Source organism: Peromyscus eremicus, chromosome 15 (genome assembly GCF_949786415.1).
Source record: "Peromyscus eremicus chromosome 15, PerEre_H2_v1, whole genome shotgun sequence".
NCBI lineage: Eukaryota > Metazoa > Chordata > Mammalia > Rodentia > Cricetidae > Peromyscus > Peromyscus eremicus.
Genome location: NC_081431.1, coordinates 61,974,734 through 61,995,512, shown reverse-complemented (window position 1 = coordinate 61,995,512; position 20,779 = coordinate 61,974,734). Strand labels below are relative to the sequence as shown.

Here is a 20,779-nt window from a genome sequence, read left to right as displayed (position 1 = left end):
CGGGAGTACAGTGGGCTTCCCCGGCAGGAACCAGAAGCCAGCGACCCACAGGACAGCCTGAAGCACACACGGAGGAACAAAGGTAGCAATTTTCTCTGAAAGTAAGAGGCACCACCCCACCCATTTGGAGAAAATATCCCATTCATTGTAATGAGTCACCTTAAAGATTTATTACTCGTTAAACCTGGAAAATTGGAGCCAAAAATAGCCCCTTGAATCCACACTGACCCCTTGAAAATAATGGTTTTTGTCTTATACAGTGCCTATTGGGTGCTCACAAATGATAATCTAAACAAACATTCTCCAAATTCTTCTGAGTCACTTACTCTAGGGGAAATAAAATATTATGGAAAAGCTTACAGTAGTGTGTTCAAGCCAAGAAGAAGCCTCCATCCAAGTAGCTCACCCAATAGGCTTATTCAGACAGCATTGTTTTTTAAATTAAGTTAGCTCTTCGACAGTTCCAGACATGTATATAATTTATTCCGGTTGCTCTCTCCCACGGCCTTCCTTACTTTCCTCCTACCCGGTCACCTTTTCCTCTTCCCTACCTGTCCCTTTCCCGCTCTCCCAGATTCATGACTTGGGACTCTGTTGTGTGGCCCATTTGGTTTATTCAGGGCCATCTTTGTGACCAATGGTGGGATCCCCAGGGGGTACACTGAATTCATGCTCCCTTTTTCCCTGAATCTATCCCCAGGAAACAGCTCAGCAGTAAGGGATAGGGCCCTGAGTCTCTCCTCCATTCTTGCTTGGCTGTTGGTGGGCCCATTCTTGTGCAAACCCAGTGCAGTCTTCAGAAGTTGTTGAGAGGTCATGATTACGTGGATATGCCATGCCTAGATGGTGACATTTCACACAGACACACAACACACACACACACACACACACACACACACACACACATACTCACATACGCACCCCTACCGCATTTCTGGTTCGCTCAGTCTTTCTACCCACTCTTCCACAATATTCCCTGAGCCTCGGTGGGACAGTATGAATGTCTTGTTTAGGACTGAACACCCCTGTTGCCTACACTCAGCACTGTGTGCAGACATGTTTCTGCAGACAGCAGTTCTGAGTGGCCTTGTGGAATGTTAGGAATAGTGATTGTCTGAACCTGGACAGTCACTAACGAAACACATAGCTGAGATTACTAAAGTTAGTCCACAAGTTAGTCTTGAGCTTCTGTCTCTTTGGGTTTGGGATGTTGAGGAACTGACCTCATAGAGAAAGCCTAGAGCTACCCCACACAGTATTGATTAGCATAGGGCTTCTTTGTTGTCCCTTCCCTTCTGGGCTGTTCCTCATTTCCTGAGAGGCTCTGAACCCTATGTGACTCAGGACCTTCTCTCTCCCCAGCATCCTGCTCATCCTTCCATGCCCCATTTACGGTATTGGGTTGCATAATGAAATTACAAGTTAAACTCCTTGCTTCATAGAGGGAAAAAAAATTAGCTAAGAGGAAGACTCGAACCTCTTTCCTGAGTAGCCTGCATCTCTGTTCCCTGAATCCATCCTTCTGCATGCATTTGAACCAGCTTAGGTGTCCCCCCATGCAGACTGGGGGTGGCGTTCAGACAGGACCATCCATGGCCCCCTTCCAACTCTGTGCTTGCTTGGTATCTTGCTGCCATAAAGCCCCAGGGCCTAAGCAGTGCTTGGCCGAAGGCTCTGCTCACACGTGGCTTTGATTGTTCTCTTTTCAGGCCCAGCTTGGGACATTCTTCACTTCCATTCACTTCCCCTCTGGGATCCCCTTTCACCACCCCTGCGCCTTGCTTCAGGCGATGCCCAAGAGGGAGCTTTGGCCAGCAGGGCCGTGCTCAGAACCTGTGACCCACATCGGCAGCTGTGACAGCATGATGAGCACCACCTCCACCCGCTCTGGATCTGTATGTACTCTCTCCCTCTCGCAACCTGGCCTGCTCTGCATCCCCGCCCCCTCTGCATCCCCGCCCCACCCTGCCCTGCCCTGGCCTGCTGTGCCACCCACCATCACTCACTATACCTTCTCTTTCATCTTCTGCACCAGGGAGTGAATCACAGGGTTCTTGCTGCTTCTGAGTCACCTCCGTGTCTAGAGAGAATTGGGTGGGACAACCTCAGAGAGCAATAGGATCAATACCCAACCACCCCCGTTTTCATTAGATTAAAGGGCTTAGGTGGAGAAAAGGAGCAGGCACTTAGGTCATGGTGGAAACTGGAAGGTAGATTCTTGTAGCACATGGACTCTTAAAATTCTCGGCAATGAATAGCATGGCTTCGGTTTTCCACAAACAAACAAAACAAAAACAAACAAACAAACAAACAAACAAACAAAAAAACAAAGAGAATGGAGTAACTGGAACCCTGATGGAGCTGAACACATCCAGATTCCCTCCATAGAAGCTGTACTACTTTGAGCATATCATCAGTTTCTCTACACTTCAGTCTCCTCGGGTTGGGGTTGTTTGTTTGTTTGTGGTTGGGACACTGGCTTGTGATCTCACTGTGCTCCTTATGGAGCTGAACACATCCAGATTCCCTCCTTAGAAGCCATACTACCTTGGGCATATCATCAGTTTCTCTACACTTCAGTCTCCTCGGGTTGGGGTTGTTTGTTAGTTTGTTTGTTTGTTTGTGGTTGAGACACTGGCTTGTGATCTCACTGCATTGCCCTGGCAAACATGGCGTTCAGGCATTCACTATGTCAACCAGGCTGGCTTTGAACTCACAGAGAACCACCTATCTCTGACTCCCAAGTGCTGAAGTTAAAGTTGTACACCACCACCCTGAGCTAGTCTCCTCAGTTTTCAAATAGGGAAAATATTAACCCCTAATGTTAATGGTTCTTGGAGGGAGTAATAAGATGTGTTTGTTGTATGATTTTTCCTGGGGAGGCATGACAGGGTACAGACAGACCAAAGAGATGATTCCTAATATGGAGAGTTACTTACAGGAGCATGGGTGACTCTCGGCATGGGTGACAGCTTCAAACCTATATCCCTGTTGCTCCCTGACCAACTTGCAGATAATCTCACAAAGAATCTCTCTTTCTCTCTCTCTCCCTCTCCCCCCCCCCCCCCCCCGCATTTGTCTACTGCCTACATAACCTTGGGGAGGGGCCATGTGAATCTTGGAGCTTTCTAAGATCCCTGAGTAGTCTGAGTTTTATCAGCTGTCTGAGTCTTATATGTTTCCCCCAAAAGGGAGTGTCTGGGGTTAGAGGACAGCTGAGCAGCGTTAAACAGCGTTTAGAAAGCTAGGGCTAGGGTGCTGCCCAACAGTAGACTGATTACCTAGTGTCTACAAGCCCTGAGTTCCATCCCCAGTGCTTCATAAAATAAGAGAAGAAAAAAAAGCTTTCCTTGAGGAGTATATTGGCACACACCCAGTCTCAACACCTGGGAAGCTAAGGTAGGGAGACCATGTTCTCCGCCAGCCTGTGCTCTATAGTAAAACTTGGTCTAAATAAAAAGGGTTCATGAAATGGCTCAGGAGATGAAGGAAGAATTCTATTCTCAGAATCCACGTGGCACAAAGAAAAATCTGACTCTTGCGTGTTTCCTCTGACCTCTATACACTCAGTAGCACACACACATGCCCACAAACAAACACACATAAAATAAATAATAAAAATTTTAAATAATAAAGTGATAAAGCACTTAAAATGTACCTCTATGTAGAAAATAAATGGTCCTCTATATACAGAGATAGAACTGTCTGAAGCCACAATGCTTAGCTGTTTATGAGAACATGTAATAAGCTATATTTTTTTCTGGACATGATTTTAAATTCTAGGTGTTATAAGGTTAGGGTGAAGGAGTAAATATGCCTTACATCCAAGGTTAGCATTCCTTTGCTGTTTATCATTGTAACAAAGGGTATGGACTTTATTGTATATGAGAATTTAAACTGTGGCTGGAGATGCAGCTCAGGGGAAGTGTTGGCCCTGGGAGCACAGGGTTCTGGGTTAGATCCCAGACACTGAAAAAAAAAAAAAAAAAAAAAGACCCAGTTGATTACCAGGTGGAGAGAGGTGAATCAGGAATTCAAGGCCATCCTCTACTACATAGCAAGTTCAGGGCCAGCATAGGCTACAAGAGACCCGGTCTCAAAAAAAAAGAAAGAAGCCTGGTGGTAGTGGTGCACTCCTTTAATCCCAGAATTCATGAGGCAGAGGCAGGTGGATCTCTGAGTTCAAGGCCAGCCTGGTCTAAAGAGAGATTTCCAGGACAGCCAGGGTTACACAGAAAACCCGTCTTAAAAAAACAAAAACAAACAGACAAAAAGAAGCAAAAAGGAAAGAGGGTTATGAAAGGTTTCTACCAAATGTTAGTATTTAATATCGTTGATGGGCTTGTTGGTTGGTTGGTTGGTTGGTTTAAAGACAGGGTCATCCTGGGACTCAATAGTGTGCCCACCACACCCAGATGGAAAAGGCAAAGTGTTTGCAGTAGATGCAAATTTTCTCTTTGACATAAGAGGCTGGGAACACAAAGACAGTGTCCTACTTCTTACTGCGGACACCAGTGTGAATGCTCACATTCCATTGGCTAATCTATAAAGGAGAAATCCAGAGGGCAGTGATGAAGAGCTTTATTCAAGGAACTCCCAGAGCTGTTTGGGGAAGGCTCCCTTGGTACGCAGACCCAGGCACCAGCCTGCCAGGTAGCAGCTGAGAGGAGGCAGAAGTGCTTTGAAAAGTTACAGGCAATACAGTGGAGTTTTAGCCATGTCGTTGCCCATACAGTTCAGAATTAGATGGGAGACATACTTGTTGAAATATTGTTGAAGATCACGTGGAACCGGGATGAAAACCCGGGGCTGCTTCTGATCTGGGCCGCTAAGCGTTCTGCTTACTCAGGACTAAGCAGTAGAAAGGCCCTTGCCATCCATCTGCCGACCCAGCCTTCAGAACTGGTTCCTGGTGGCTTTGGCCTGCCAGTCCTCCTCGGCGGCGCCTACTGTTGTAGGGGGCAGCTTCACAGGTTGGCAGAGCAGAACCAGGGAGAGGTTGCCAGCTTCGCAGTACTCTTCCCCCCAGCAGGGTGGGTCTCGGGGTCCCCCACCTCACGACTCCTTCTCCCAGCAGAGTGACAACAGCTACGACTTCCTGTCTGCCGAAGAGAAGGAGTGTCTGCTCTTCCTGGAGAAGACCATTGGCTCCCTGGAGGCTGAGGCTGACAGTGGACTCTCCACGGACGAGTCAGAGCCAGCCACCAGTCCTGGAAGTTTCCGAGCACTACCCATCACCCAGCAGGCGCCCCAGGGTAAGAGACTGTCTAGGGAGGTAACGCTCAGAATACCAGTGTCTCCTTCTGAACACTCTCCACCTCGCTTGCCCTCTGCAGCAAGCTCCCAGGCAGGAGGAGCCCTGCAGTCTCCTAGCCAGACTAAAGCCTTGTCTCCAGAGGGAAGGGGTGGGGGTGGGGGACTCCTGAGAAGCCAGCTTCAGGTGACTTTCTATGAAGTAACAGAGGCCTAGGAGGGAAAGGGGTTTGGCTAGCTCCCTTCCTGTCAGGGAAGAACTCAAAAAGAGATATGATACTGCATGTAGGGAGGAGTCAGAGAGGCCTAAGTAATTGGCCCAGGAGAGAATGATTCAGCACAGGGAGCTAATCTGGGTGACCCAGAGAACAAGACTGGGGGAGATAAGAGTGTCCCAGCAGCACCTGGCACCTTGAGGCCCCTGTTTAGAGACAGCAGAAAAACAGTGGCGTTCCAATTCAGTAGAAGAGGATGGGATGGCACACAGGTGTTGGGGACTGTGTCCCAGGGTAAACAGAAAATATTGCCACTATGGGCAATCCCACTGGCACCGTTTATTCCTTCAGCAAATACTTATAAAGACTTTACACAGCCTTTGGCCCTTCACTTAGACAGAGTAGAAATTAGAAACTTCATGTACCCTGAGGCTAATTCACTGAGCCCAGTGGACCTCACCTACCTGCCGAGATCACTAGGTGAGATACCATGTCACTCACTGGTACAAGGCACTACGCTACCACAGAATCATCCAGGCTCTCACAGAAAGTGAAAGCAGAATGCCAAAGCATGTCCACTTGACAGCAAGAGCCTCCACTGGGCTCAGTTACCTGGGATCCATGAGATAGCATGAAGACCATCTTCAAGTCTCTCCCTGACTTTGAGGCATGCATAGAAGGCAGGGAGAGCCTGAGTTAAGACTTTGAAGCAACTCAGAAGTGATGTCTTCCAACCATTCTGAAAAGTCAATTCCCAGTCAAAAAAGAACCTGTTGTTTTTGATCTACGCGTCTTCGTGGCCTGCAGGAAACGGTGCTGCCCTGTTAAAAGCAGGCAGAGTCAGACAAACCCCATTCATGGGGGAGCGCGTGCTTTCCACTTAGTAGCAACATTCTCCCTCTGCTCACTCTTCTCCCCTCTTCTCTCCAGTCCCCACAGGAAACCCAGAGGTGAGAGACACTCAGCAAGTGCCCGCACCAAAGAGAGTGGCCCACTCCTCTGGTCCTCCCGAGTCTCCCGGTCTGGGCCTCAGGACCGGTTCCTACAGCCTTCCCAGAAACCTTCACTTTGGCAGAAGCCAGAACCTCAGGGAAAGCGCCACCCAGACGAACAGCCACGAATCTGAAACACCTGAGGTGTTAGCGGAGCCTGAGAAAGGGCGGACCAGCCAGAGCACTAAGGCCATCCAGCCCATCCAGCCGCCAGCCCCATCCCAGCAGACCATCCTTGACCTGAGCACAGTTCTCATTCCCCCACCAGAGGCTTTCCAAGACATTAGGCCAAGACAAAGCGGGGAAGAGAGCCCACCTGAAGAGCTAGGAGAGAAGAGACACACACCACAGGCTGGTACTCTGCTCAGCTCCCCGAAGAAAGAGGAAATACCTACAGAAACTATGTCCCATAAAGCCACTGAGAAAGGCCGGACAGGAGGTCCACAACAGCCAGAGCTGCCTCCTGCCCAGTCATCTCAGAACACAAGAGCTGAAGAGGCTCCCCTGGCATCAGAAGTCAAGCCAAATATCCCACAGGCTCCCCTCACGGCCTCCAAGCCCCGCAGGCTGCCTCCTAATATCGTACTGAAGAGCAGCCGCAGCAGTTTCCACAGCCACCCCCAGAACTGGCTGTCAAATCCCGCCGAGGCTGCAGACTCCGTCCCTGTCCCTTCTTCCCTGCAGGAACAAAAGAAAGCCCGCCGAGAGGCTCTGGAAAAGCTAGGGCTGCCCCAGGACCAAGATGATCCCAGCCTGCTTGTGAAACATGCAAGCACCCTCAAAGTCAAGGAGGCTCAGGCTCAGAGCCCTTCCCAGGCCCAGGCCGTGGTTCAGCAAACACCTCCAACCACGGTCCCAGGGGCTGCTTCTGCTGCAGGGAGAACTTCCTCAGGGAAGGCTGTCACTCCAATGGCCTCCTCGGGCAAGAGGATTCCTGCCCAGGAGACCCCTCCAGGGAAGGTTGCCGCTGCCAAGTCTATGCCCATTCCTATCCCTAAGGCCTCAAGGGAAAACAGTTCCCTGACACGGCCCAAGCCTGATCCACGGCTGACCCTCCAGGAAAGTAGCATTCCTGGCCTGAGACAGATAAACTTCAAGTCCAACACCCTGGAGCGTTCAGGCGTGGGGTTGAGCAGCTATCTCTCAGCAGTGGAGAAAGACCCCAAATGCCAAACCAGTACATCGCTGGGAAAGAGCCCCATCTTGGACAAGGCTTCACCCAGCGTCTTGCGTAACTCCCGGCCCCGGCCGGCCTCCTTGGGCATGGGAAAGGACTTTGCAGAAATCCAGGGGGGCAAATTGGTTGGCCTGGAGCAGGGCCAGCGGTCCCCGCAACTGTCCTTCAAAGGACAGAGCCACGACAAGCTTCCCCGCCCGCCCTGCGTCAGTGTCAAGATATCCCCAAAGGGCATCCCTGATGGACACAGGAGGGAGGCACTAAAGAAGCTGGGACTGCTGAAGGAGTAGCCAGGCCACCGGCATAGCCAGCACCAAGCCACCGGAAGAGACTGGCTCTACCTAGAGCCTTTCCGGCCCTCACAGCCTGGCATCTTCCCTGTCTGGGGTGGAGAAGGAAGAGGCTTGAGTCCAAGCATATGTGTGTACTCAGAGCAGTCGTGCTGTTCAGTACTGACAGAGATCATTCTAAAGACGAGTCTCACAGGAGGGGGAGGGAGAAGGAGAGAGAAGCCTTACATATCACCGACACGGTTTATGTAACACGAGGAGTCACTGTTCAAAACTCTGTTCTTGGTTGAGATTTTACACGTATAAAGTTCAGCCTGTCCCAGAACTGAGTGGAATAGAGTCCAGGGAGACGTGGACCTGAGAAGTAAGGTTGAATGAGACAAAGGAGGTGGAAGGCTTAAAAAGATGAATTACATTGCACACGTGACTACGGTCACATGAAATGTGGGATGAGTTTCCGCAGTGAATGGAGACTGGCTCATATATGCCATGCCTCTCTCTCTCAGGGTCTTCTGGAAATGGCCTGAGGCCAAGGGGAGCTGATTCAGTATCTCTTACCCACTGCCTTTCCCTGTCGCTTCTTGCAGGGTAGGACATATCCCTGTCTCTGGATCTCATAGTTCACTGATAGCAGGAGGCACTCCCAGGTCTGAGAAAGCTGGGTAAATGGCACACACTCCTCCATTTCTACCTGGAAGAATCCATGTCATGGGCTTGAAGAATATAATAATAAACTGTGCCATGGCCTGTGGCTCTGAAGTCCCCGTTCTTCCTGCTTTCTGTCTCCTTGGCTGGTTTCAGGGCAGGTCAACACTGAGCTGGAAGCTCAGCCCAGTGGCTTTATGAATACAGAATTGTTCCTGAACCTCTCCCTGGCTATTCAAAAGTCTTCAGGTTTCCAGGGGGCTGGAGAGGTAGCTTCATGGTTAAGAGTGCGTAAGGCTCTGGCAGAGAACCAAAGTTCAATTCCCAGCACCCACTCAAAACTGCCTACAACTCCAGTTCCAGCTCCAGGGGATGCAGCACCCTCTTCTGGCCTCCAAGGACTCCTGCACTCACTTGTACATACTCACATACAGACGCACACTTAACATTTTACGAGAGTCTTTTTGTTTTTTTTTTTTAAAGAAAGTTTTCAGGTTCTCTCAGTTCCAATGATGGAAACTCAGCACACACACACACACACACAGAGAGACTATTAGAATGGAGAAAAGTCTTAGAAAAGCTCCCTCCAGCTGCATCAAATTCATTCTGCCATTTAGTAACAGCTGAAGCTGGACCCCAGGACTTGAAATACACACATGGAACAGCTCACCCAATGCAGCCGACAAGTCAGTCAGATTACCACTCCACACTGCTGTCACGGCCTCCTTAGCCACTGTTCTAGGCCCTTCAGAACTCTAAAGCATCTTCCAAAACACCAGGATTAATATTTACAAGAATATGTGATGCTGTTTATTTTTTCTTTAACAAGGGGGTATATTGTAACTCATTCTTAGTCGTTCTTCCTCCCAATTTCCCAACAAGTTGTACGTGTCTCGAGTGAAATGGGTGAGTCTTGTGGCCTAAATGACCAGGCGTGGCCAGCCACGACCCTCTTTTCCTTTCCATGGTATATCCTGTGATGACTGAGCCAGCGGTAGTGGAGATGCCCAGAAGGGGCGAGCAGACAAGTGACTGCTGCTGGAAAGATGCCCCTTAGTCCTGTCATCTCGGGCCGGTGTCCTTAGGGACCCATTGCCGTCAAAGATCAAAACTTCTGGAATGATGAGACAGTTAGGATTAAGGGCAGCAGATGACTCCACCCCATCACGGTATGTGGGGTGTGGGTGTGGCAGTTTCTGTGTGCACTCTTACACACCCCCACATACTCACACACCCAAACGTCTGCTACCTGCTTCCCAGCTCCAGCTGAAGACCTGATCTCTCAGAGCTGGTGAGGACTCCCACATTGGCCAAGCTCTGTCGTTACAGGCTCCCAAAAGGCAGAAGGCCGATTCTAGAGGACTAACTTGACATGCTCTGTGTGTTTCAAGACTCAAAGTTGGTTCTCTATTCATTCACTGAATGATTAAGAGAGAGCCATGAGTTAAACCTCAATTAATACTGAGGCTTAATGGGAGTCTGGAAACAACACAAGGCTGACTTTGTGCTCGTCAGAAGTGCCACATTTTCCATCTCCATCCACGAGAAAGGAAAGTTCACACTCACAGCACCCGGAGCCACAGACAGCCTGCACCTGCACCTCTGGACTTCACCAGTGTCAGGCCCATTCCACCATTCTCTTTGTGTGGACAACCCCCTTCTGTTTAACTGGAAGATCTATGCTTCCCCATATGCTTGTTCTTCAGAGGATATTCTGCTTAAAGGAGCTGAGGAGAGCCTAAGGTAAATGTTTGCCACACCAGCATGATGGTCTGAGTTCAACTCCCTGCACTCACATAAAACACACACACACACACACACACACACACACACACACACACACACACACACACACACAGAAAGAGAGAGGGGCATGGTGGCACATGCTTATAATTTCAGTTCTGGGGAGACAAAGACAGGAGGATTTCTGGGGCTTTCTGAGAGACCCTGTCCCAAAAAACAAAGGTGGAATCCTCCACATACACCCATATATCCTCTCTGTGTGGGTATGTCTCTGGCTGTCTGTCTGTCTATCTATCATCTCTCTCTCTCTCTCTCTCTCTCTCTCTCTCTCTCACACACACACACACACACACACACACACACACACACACAGAAGGGAAGAGAGGATGTTTTTCAGGATGCAAGAATATCAATCCAAACCTGACCATCTTCATTTTCAAGAGGGACAGAAAGGTCCAATGAGGACATCCATCGCCCTGAAGGTGATGCTCCACCCAATTGATTGACTGGTCTATCCTCTTGTACCCAGATAGGAAGGCGTTCCCTTCATCATCTTGCATTGGTGAGGTGGGAGGTGGGAGTGGGTTAAGAGCTTTTCAAGAGATTTTGTGTAAGAGATTGTAAGATTTTAAAAGCCAAGCTGACTATTCGACTTTGCTTGGGACTTAAAGTCTGCCATATCCCACCAGAGTCCTGCTGCTGCTGGGTGCAAGCCATCTAACAAATATAGAAGTAAGCTTCCCCTAAGCCTGGCACAGTGGGCTATGTGTCCCCTAGATGTATGGATAGCTGCCTCTCTGAGTCACCACTCAAATGCTTCCCTGGGAGCACCCTATTGTGATTCCAGAGGGGCCCAGCAGGCCTCCGTGCCAGCTTACACGGAAGTCTGGACAGACCCACTCAGCTCTCTGCTTCCCCACAGTGGAAGTACAGTTTGGCAGAGGCTACCCCGTGACCTGTGGGTGGGCAGTTGTGCAAACATTCGTGTGTGTTTATGGGAGGAAAGGCAGGTTAAAGATGGGGTGTACAGGCTCTCACTGATGTGCTGAGTCTGACCTGGAAATGAAGGGTGAAGATATGTGGGTGCGGGAAGGCGTCCTTCTCGCTTCCATGGCTTCCATGGTTGCCTGTGTGGGCAGAATCAGAATGTGAAGCTTCAGTCTCATAGATCCAGGATGAACAGGTAAAATTATGTCCATTTCCACCATTCTATGCAGGATTGCAGACATAATGCTTCCCTGAAATTTTTATCTCTGGGTGACTGTGGGACACACAAACCCATGCTCAAATGTAATATTCATTTTAGACCAATCAAGTAATCTGAGGGTGTCACTTCTGAATCTTATCATTTTTGTAAGTGAAATGGGGGTAGTACTACCCAGCTGTTTAAGATGATCAGGATAAACAGAGCACACTGTCCTAGGGACACTCAACAGTCTTAGCAACTCAATAAACCATAGATGGAAATTCCTCTTTCTCAGAGGAGAATACAAGTTTGGAAGCCAAGTGCTCAGGAAACTAAGTTCCGCAAGGAACTGGCAACATATGATGTCCAAAGTAGTCCAGTCTTCTGAGGCTCACTCTCCAGGTGATACCACTGGACCCACATTTTGTTTCCTGGAGACGGAAAAGGAAAGGATCCGCATGAATCTGCTGTTTATGTCATATAGAGACTGAGCCTGATGCTTCCTGCTTCTCAGTTTTCAAGACCAGCTTCCTTGCTTGCCAATCTTACTTACACTGTCTGTGACCAGACTGTCAGCTTCTTCCTGTTCCTGCTAACTTACGCACCAGCAAGGAAGTGTGCCCAAAGCAGGAGATGGAAGCTGAAAATGTTTTGAGGTTCCTGGAACACTTTGTAAAACTAAGATTAGCATCTCCCTGGCACAGATCAGCTGCTAGTTTGGAAGTGAGGAGTGCATGTGATGAGCTCTCTCACCGTCTCTGCTGTCGGGATCCTGTGGAGTACAGCAGCCGTCACCACCATCCCAGCCACCACTGACACTGAGCACACACAGGAGTTAAAGACAGGTAGCAGTCTAGATTGTCATTCTCTTGCCTGTTACCTAGCAGAATCTTCATCCTTGTTGACCATCTGCCAAGGACACAGAGTTCAAAATAACGTGAAATGTGATGCCATCCCGGGAAAGCCCTGGACCAGTGAATTTCTGTCTTGCTCATAAACCGGGTAGGAGAAGCAGACTAGGTCCGTTAGAGCGCTGAAACATGTCTGCTTTTTCACATCACCAGTCTGCTTCCGGTCCCCACCCACACAGGAACCAGGAGGATATTTGCCCCATTGCACTAGTTTTCACTGTAAGAAAGGGGTGCCTGAGAAAATGCACACATATTTGTACACAGGCTTATGTAATAGACAGTATAAGAGCAAACTAAAAACTGGTATGATTGATCATCTACAGAGATCAAGCAGGGAAGCCATGGAAATAAGGGGGAGTGGGAGCAGAGAGATGGGAATTCACTGGTATGCCTTTCTACATAGTTCAAACTTGAAAACCTTGGTGACATTTCACATAACCACCAAATAACAAGCAAGCAAACCAACACTCAGTGTGGGTAGAGAGAGAAGTGGAATCCAAAATGGACTACAATAGAAGACATTAATGTAACTGTGTTAGGAATCATATCAAGGGGACAAGAAAGGACAAGAAAGTAGGAAGTTTGTCCAGGGAGATGGCTCAGTGGGTAAGAGCACGTGCTCTGCAAGCCTGAGGACCTGAGTTCAGATCCCCAACACCCAAATAAAAAGCCCTATGTCTGTAACCCACAGCGTTGGAGATTGCAAAAACAGGTAGATCCTGAGAGCCTGCTGGCCAGCCAGTGTGGGAGACCAGCCCCCACACTTATTTACCCCAGGAACTCTTGAGGATTGAGGGATAATAGACTTAGAGAGTTAAGAAGCAGAGAGAAAACACAGGATAGACTCAGTGGGCCTGGAAACGTATCCAAAAGGGCCCAGAGCTTTATTCCAAAGGGCTATTTATAACAATGCTAAGGGGTAGAGCAGAAGACCTCCCCCTTGCTAGTTACAGTCACCTGTTACCCAGGCCCATGGTCCAATCAACCTCCCATGCAGTCCTGATGGGTACAGCCTCTAGGAAACCTAGTGGGCTCCAACAAGCCTGCAAGCTTCTAATTCAGCAAGAGACCTTGTCTTAAGGCAATAAGGTGGAGAGTACCACCTTACTGTACCCCCCACACACAAGCACACACACACACACACACACACACACACACACTCGCGAGCATACACAAACTCGAGCATGCATACACACATGCACACACACGAGTGTACACATACACACATGAGCCTAAATACATACATACCATATTTTGACTATGCTTTCTTTTTTCAAAGAAAGACAGACACTATTTCATAAATGTGTGTCTCACATTTATGGCTTAGAATTCTTAAAGCATGGGGGCTGGAGAGATGGTTCAGTGGTTAAGAGTACTGACTGCTCTTCCAGAGGACCCAGGTTCAATTTCCAGCAACCACATGACAGTTCACAACTGTCTGTAACTCCAAGATCTGACACCCTCACATAGACATACAAGCAGGTAATGCACCAATGCAAATAAAGTAAAAATAAATAAATTTAAAAAAGAATTCTTAAAGTACTTTCTGTGTATTAGAGGAGTGAATAAGTGTGTTATGAATAAAGAAGCCAAATTTATCACTGCTGGGGAAGGGAGCTAGAAATTCCAAAACGGAGACTAGAACGAACCCTGTGAGCTGGTGTGGAATTGGAGGCATCATTAACTTGTAGGTAGGTGGGAGACAGATAGACAGACAGACAGACAGACACATGATAGATAATTATAGACAAAGATGTATATGCATATATTTGGATATCTTTCCTAGTTCTCTCCCCTGAAATCATCTGGGAACGAAAAAGTTCTCCCCCGGGGCTATGAACACATCTAACACCCAAACCTTAATTTCTCAATACCTTTTCTTACCAGAGGAAGCAAAAAGTCTTTGGAGAGTTCTCCACCAGTGCAGAGAGAAGACAAAATGAGCTTGAAATGTCTAATGCTACCTAAAAGTAAAGAAATAATAAAAAAGTGACGGTGGCATGTTGGAAGAATATCAGAGCAACACAAAGTTCTCTTAGCTAAACATGAAAGATGTTGAGCAACAAATAAATGGAATTTATGGATTATACTACCTGGAATAAACATAAATACTAGTGATTCCATATTGATAAAAATAGATTCATAAATAATTAAGTCTTGAAAAGGAGACATGCTACAATTCTGATAAATAAAAGCAGGATGACTGACCGCAATAAAAGAAGCATAATTTAGAAAATATTACAGGCTGGGCAGTGGTGGCGCACACTTTTAATCCCAGCACTCGGGAGGCAGAGGCAGGTGGATCTCTATGAGTTTGAGGCCAGCTTTGTCTACAAAGCAAGTTCCAGGAAACTCGCAAAGCTACACAGAGAAACCCTGTCTCGGGAAAAAGAAAGAAAGAAGAGAGAGAGAGAGAGAGAAAAGAAAATATACGCTTATTTTTGGGTGCTGAAACTCACAGAAAAAAATACAATGAGATATTGGTATAATCTCAAAGTATGTCTCTACAAAACAACAACAAAAACATATTATTAACCAGTCATAGTAGTGCACACCTTTAATCCTAGCACTTTAGAAGCAGAGACAGGCAAAGCTCTGTGAGTTTGAAGTTAGCCTCATCTCCATAGCAAGTCACAGGCCAGCCAGAGCTACCTAATGAGACCTTGTCTCAAAAACAACAAACAAAATTATTATGAAGAAAAATAGTATCTTTGCAAAGAAATGCTTAGCAGATATGTTTAACTCAGTGATCATCAAGAGTTAATATTTTGTGTCATTCTTGCTAAAAAAATAAAAATAAAAAAAATTTCACAATCTGACTTTAACGTGAGAAAACATCAAACAAACACAAACTTGGAGACAGTCCACAAAAGCATTGGCCTGTGTTCTTCAAAAACACCATGGCCTTGAAAACTGAAGCCTCGGGGAATCATCACATGTTGGAGGAGACAAGAGACACAACACTTGAATGCAATGTGTGATCGTGGATTGGATCTTGCACCAGAAACAGACACGCTGATATGATAACAGGGCATTGGAAGATGCTGGCATTTGGGAAAACTGGGTGAAGACTATGTGAGAATTCATGCTATGTTTGCAAGTTTTGTATATTTTCAATATCAATGTTTTGGTTTTTTACAACTTTCTGTAAATTAAATATTATCACAAAATAGTTTTAAAATTTCAAAAGAGAAAGCTGAAATAGTCATGGCCTGCTTCCCCACTGTTCTTAGGATGCAAACCAAAATATTTTTCTAAATTATATCTATTTATTTATTTGTGTTATGCATATGCCATGGGATATACAAGGAAGTAAGAGGATACTTTAAGGATTGAACTCAGGTCATCAGACTTGGCAGCAAGCACCTTACTTCCCTGGGCCATCTCTCTGACCCCAGACCAAAAATCTTCAACACAGACTCCAAGCTGTCTCAACTCCAGCATAGATGGCCCCAGTCCATCCCTTAACCTTCCTTTTCCTTCCTGAATTTTAACCACCTTCTAGTTCACAGAACTGGATGCCTCCTCCAAAAGCATTTGCTCATAATTATTTTTGCTAACATCAATGCCTCTGTTAGACAGAGCTCCATAAGATGGGCAAGCAACGTCGTACGACATACCATCCCCCTTGCTCAGCACTCAGTATGAAATGGGCACTCAGTGACATCTGTTGAGTAGCACATGACTAAACAAAGTGCTACAAAACCCCATCATTCCTAAAATTCAAACAAAAGGCAGGGCACTTTTGATTCTCTAAGTCTCGGGGTGCAACTTTTTCATTTTTGTTTGTTTGAGACAGAGTCTCATTCTGTAGCCCAGGCTGGCCTTGTAATAATCCTGCATCAGTCTCTTCACTGGGATTGCAGATGTGTGCTACCATGCCGGGTTTTTTTGTTTGTTTGTTTGGCTTTTTTTTTTTATGATGCAATCAATTCACTCTAGGACTTGTCATGTGGGAGGTAACCAGGTGGTCCCAGTGGTCATCTTGTAAGTCAGTCTTGGTATGCAAATGTGTAGACATTGCCTCAACCTAGGGTCTTGTGTTGCTAGGAAAAGTCCTAACCAGCAATGTTAATAGCAACTCTGTGGGTCCATGCTTAGAGTTGTGAGAAGCAGCAGAGTATAGTTCAAGTGGACAGACTGAGTTGTATCTTGAGAATTTTAATGAGAACGGCCCATGTGTTAAAGGTTTAGTCCCTAGCCTGGTGCTATTAGGAAAATGTGAGCACTTGAAGGGGCTTTAAACCACTGAGAGGCTGCCCTTGAAGTTGACTGTGGGACCCAAGCCCCATTCTGGCTCTGCCATTCTTGGTCTGTATTGCTCCCCAGTCATGAAAGGGGTTATTTTGATCCACTACATGTTCCCTGTCATTACCATTCAACCCCACCACCAAAGGCCTGAAAGAAAAATAGCCCAATTGCTGGAGCCTTTAAAACTAATAGCTAGAAGAGAAGCTTTTATCTTTACTAATTGACTATTCCAGTTGTTTTGTTACAGCAGCAAAGCTGAATGTTATAGTCATTTTGTAGACAAAGAAGCTAAGAAAGAAAGATTAGGATACTTACTTCCACAAGTGGCAACTAACAAGCTACCTGGCCTTGAGCTCTGTCTTTTAAATAAACTCCTTAAAATTGTGTCTTCTCAACAGACGATGTCCATCATCTTCTCAACGGGCAAATATTGTCTAACTCAATATAGGTGGTTCAGTAGGAAAGGCCTCTTGAAAGTCACTTCTATGGTTACTCCGCTCTGATGACCTGGGACATTAGGACATGAGTATACATTTTGTCAGTGTCTGGAAATGCCACCTCCATTCTTGAGCATAACTGATGAGACTTTGTGGAAGAATGTGGAACCAGAGCAGGCCTTGGCCAACTCAGGAGTGGGAGAGAACCACCCGAGAGTGGTCCTCAGCCATATGGGCCTACTGGACCTACCGCACTCTGGGTCCAGTTCATGAGTCTTGGGGCTAATTTAGGAAGAACAAGACTTCTAACCTCTCACTGTCCTGCTGTCTTTCAGCTGGAACTCTCTATCATGAACCCACCAAGAGCACATGAAAGCATACAGAAAGACAGCCTAGGAGATGTGTGAGCATTCTACCCACTGATACATGATGTCCCCGGAAGTCCAAACCGGTATTTAATTAAACCAGCGAAGGCCGGGGTGAAGATAGCAATTCTAAGTGCATTTACAATGCTAACTAGCCTCTTGGAGAATGATGGGATATAAAGATAAAGTCTAAAGAGGAGTTCAGAATGATATCCGCATTGCTCTCCTGGACAAGTGGATGGAAATCAGAGAGGTGCTGTAGTGGTTTTACCGGGGGGCTCCACCTGGGGCACGTTGAATGCAGAACTGCTGTACAACTACTGCATGGCACGGCCCCTAGGGTCATATGGAAGGAAGACATCATAACAACCACCACCAAAACCGGAAGACAGTTGACTGTGAGCAAGGGTGACATTGTCAAAAGGGGACTGGGTGGGATGAGAGTGGTGTCCTGGGTGGATCTCAGCCCCTGACGTCAGAAGGTGGGTAAAGAAAGAAAAGCTCACGGGAAGTCAGTGCTGGAATAAACCTTGAACAGACTTGGCCAGACCCTGACCAAGGGACTGTGTTCCCCTAAGGCTTGCTGAAATTCCCTGCCCCAATGTTGAAACTCCAGCCCCTTCCCCCTCACTGGCATTACCTAACTCAGTCACCCACTATCAAGCGCATCCTGATAACCAGGGCAAGGCAGTTCCTAAAGATAAGACAGCCTTGTCTGGGCAAACAAGTCCTGGAGGGAGATCCTGGGGACCGGCATATAACTCCATATAACTCCCGGAGCTGGGTTAACTTCCCACTCTCCACCCCCATACAAACTCCAAGTGCCTCTTCCCTTTTCACAGACACCCCTTTCCTGCTGCGTCCACCCCCATCCCTGAGTCTCTTTCTGCCTCTGTCTCTCCAGCGGCCTCTGAAATCTGACATCCGGAACCGTCTCTCATTTTGATATAATCACTGCTGTGCTTAGACTCCCTCACACTGAAAAACTGACAGCAGTCAAACTGAGTATGATGGGGTACGTCTATAATCCAGTTACTTGAGAAGCCCAGGCAAGAGGATCACAAGTTCAAGAGCTTTCTGAGCTACAGGGTGAGTTCAAGGCCAACCTGGGAGCTTAGTGAGACCCTGTCTCAAAATAAAAAGTTAAAGCTAGGTGGTGGTGGTGCACACCTTTAATCTCATCACTCAAGAGGCAGAGGCAGGTGGATCTCTGTGAGTTGGAGGCCAGCCTGATCTACAAAGTGAGTTCCAGGACACCCAGGGCTACAGAGTGAAACCCTACCTCAAAAAAACAAAAATAAATAAATAATATTTTTTCAAAAAAGTTAAAAATGATTGGAGATGTAGCTCAGTGGCAATGTACTTGCCTAGTATGTGTGAGGCCCTGAGTCTGCAACACACACACACACACACACACACACACACACACACACACACACACACACCAATCAAACCAAGCAAAAGAAAAAAATTAAAAATCCTCCTTAGCTTCACATTCTCAAAAGCATGATTGTCCACTCCACCACTAGAACTTTCCCTAATGATAAAAACACACTGTAACTGTTCCGCCCAGGCGAGTATCCATTAGCTACATGGAGCTACATTTTAGGAAGTGTGCCTAGTTCTCTTTACTAGGGATCACACTTGTAACTTTGCTTCATTTTAACTAATCAGAATTAAAGCTGTTGAGATTTTATTTGTGTGTGTGTGTGTGTGTGTGTGTGTGTGTGTGTGTGTGTGTAGTATGTGCACATGAGTGCAGGTGCCCAGAAAGGATGGAAGAGGGTATCATAGCCTCTGAATCTGGAGTTACACATGGTTGTGAGGCACCTGATGAGGGTTCTGGGAGCTGAACTAGTGCCCTCCACAAGAGCAAAAAGTGCTCTTAACCCCCAGCACCGAAATTAAAGTTTTCATGTGGGTGTGGTGTGTGCGACACTGGGCTCTGGTCAACCTGCTGTGCTCTGCCTGAAGATGCTTTGTGACCCTCACTCACTCTGCCCTCTTACCACACGTCTGTGTATCCTACGAGCCCTACAACCGAGTGTCCGAGTCACTGATGATGCCCGTTAGGCGGATTCGGTCACCCTCCTTCCTGGGTTCTGCTGTGGCTCGGGTTTATCGTTTGTTTTTCTCTCAGCAGTTTTGACACCGTTGGCAACCTCTTTGCCAGCTTGTCCTCTCGGATTCCAGAAAGATGTTCCCATCCATTCTCCTCTCAGTACATCAAGTGTGCACCAGCTCTGAGACTCGGCACCAGCATTCCCTCTGTGGGAATTCTCTTGCCCTGTCCTTGTAAAAAATATATATATATATACTTTCTTTATTGATTCTTTGGGAATTTCACATCATGGATCCCAATTCCACTCACCTCCCAGTCCTCCCATATCTGCCCCTCATCCTTGCATCATCCCCCCAAAAGAAAAATTTTTTAAAATTAAGACCAAAACAAAACAAAAAACAAATCTCTCTTCACTCCTCCATCTTTCCAGCCTCTCCAACACCTCTTCATCCGTCCTGGTGACATTGAGAGCCTCGATGTGTCACACGGTACACCCTTTTGTCTAATCAGCCTTACTTGCAAATGTTCATTGCAATGAGTCATTGGTCTGGTTCAAGGCCTCTGGTTTCTGGTCCACCATCATCACTGGGCCCTCACCAAAACTCCTCTCAGATACCCAAAACCTCCCCTAATCATGGAGATCCTGTGGGTATCTTTCCACAGAACCAGTCCCTTCACAGCTCCAGCAAAATGTAGATAGTGTAGATGTTAGGGTTGGCCAACCCAAGGCCCTGGATATGGGCCTGTGTGGCAGCTGAGCTGGTAGTCCAGGCCCCTGGAGCCACTCCACTCAGGCAAGGGGTGGAGCCAGCTCTTCTATACCCATGCCATCAGGGCTAGTTCTCCCATGCCAGTGGTGAGGGATTGGGCCATCTCTCCCAAGTGCAGGTGGTCAGCTCTCTCATGAAGGTCAGGGTCAGCAAAGGGGGGGGGGGCTGGCCCAGCATGGCCCTCTGATTTTTATCACACACAGTTCCTATGGTCCCCAGTGGTAACATGGGCCATAGACATCAATACAGACCCTGGCTGCAGTAGGACCAGGGACCTAGACATGCCCTCAGCTACAGCTCTGGCCCAGATGTCACTATGGCACTGAGTAGCAGCACAGGCCATTCTGCTCTGTATGGCCCCTGATGTAGCATGGCTGTCGGGCACCAACACGGTCTTAGGTGGCTGACCAGACACCAGGCATCCACATGGCCCTCAGTGGCAACAGGAGCCACCAAGATCAAATCAGACTCTGGCTGCTATA

At 47.4% G+C, this 20,779-nt stretch overlaps 1 protein-coding gene across 1 annotated transcript; it reads left to right on the top strand.

Moving 5' to 3' along the window:
• Positions 1-1,719: 1,719 nt before the first annotated feature.
• Positions 1,720-8,178, top strand: C15H1orf116 (chromosome 15 C1orf116 homolog). The gene is made up of 3 exons (XM_059280571.1): positions 1,720-1,895; positions 5,078-5,255; positions 6,408-8,178. The coding sequence occupies exons 1-3, from the start codon at positions 1,791-1,793 to the stop codon at positions 7,925-7,927; spliced, it is 1,803 nt and encodes a 600-aa protein (XP_059136554.1). The 5' UTR covers positions 1,720-1,790; the 3' UTR covers positions 7,928-8,178.
• Positions 8,179-20,779: the final 12,601 nt, after the last annotated feature.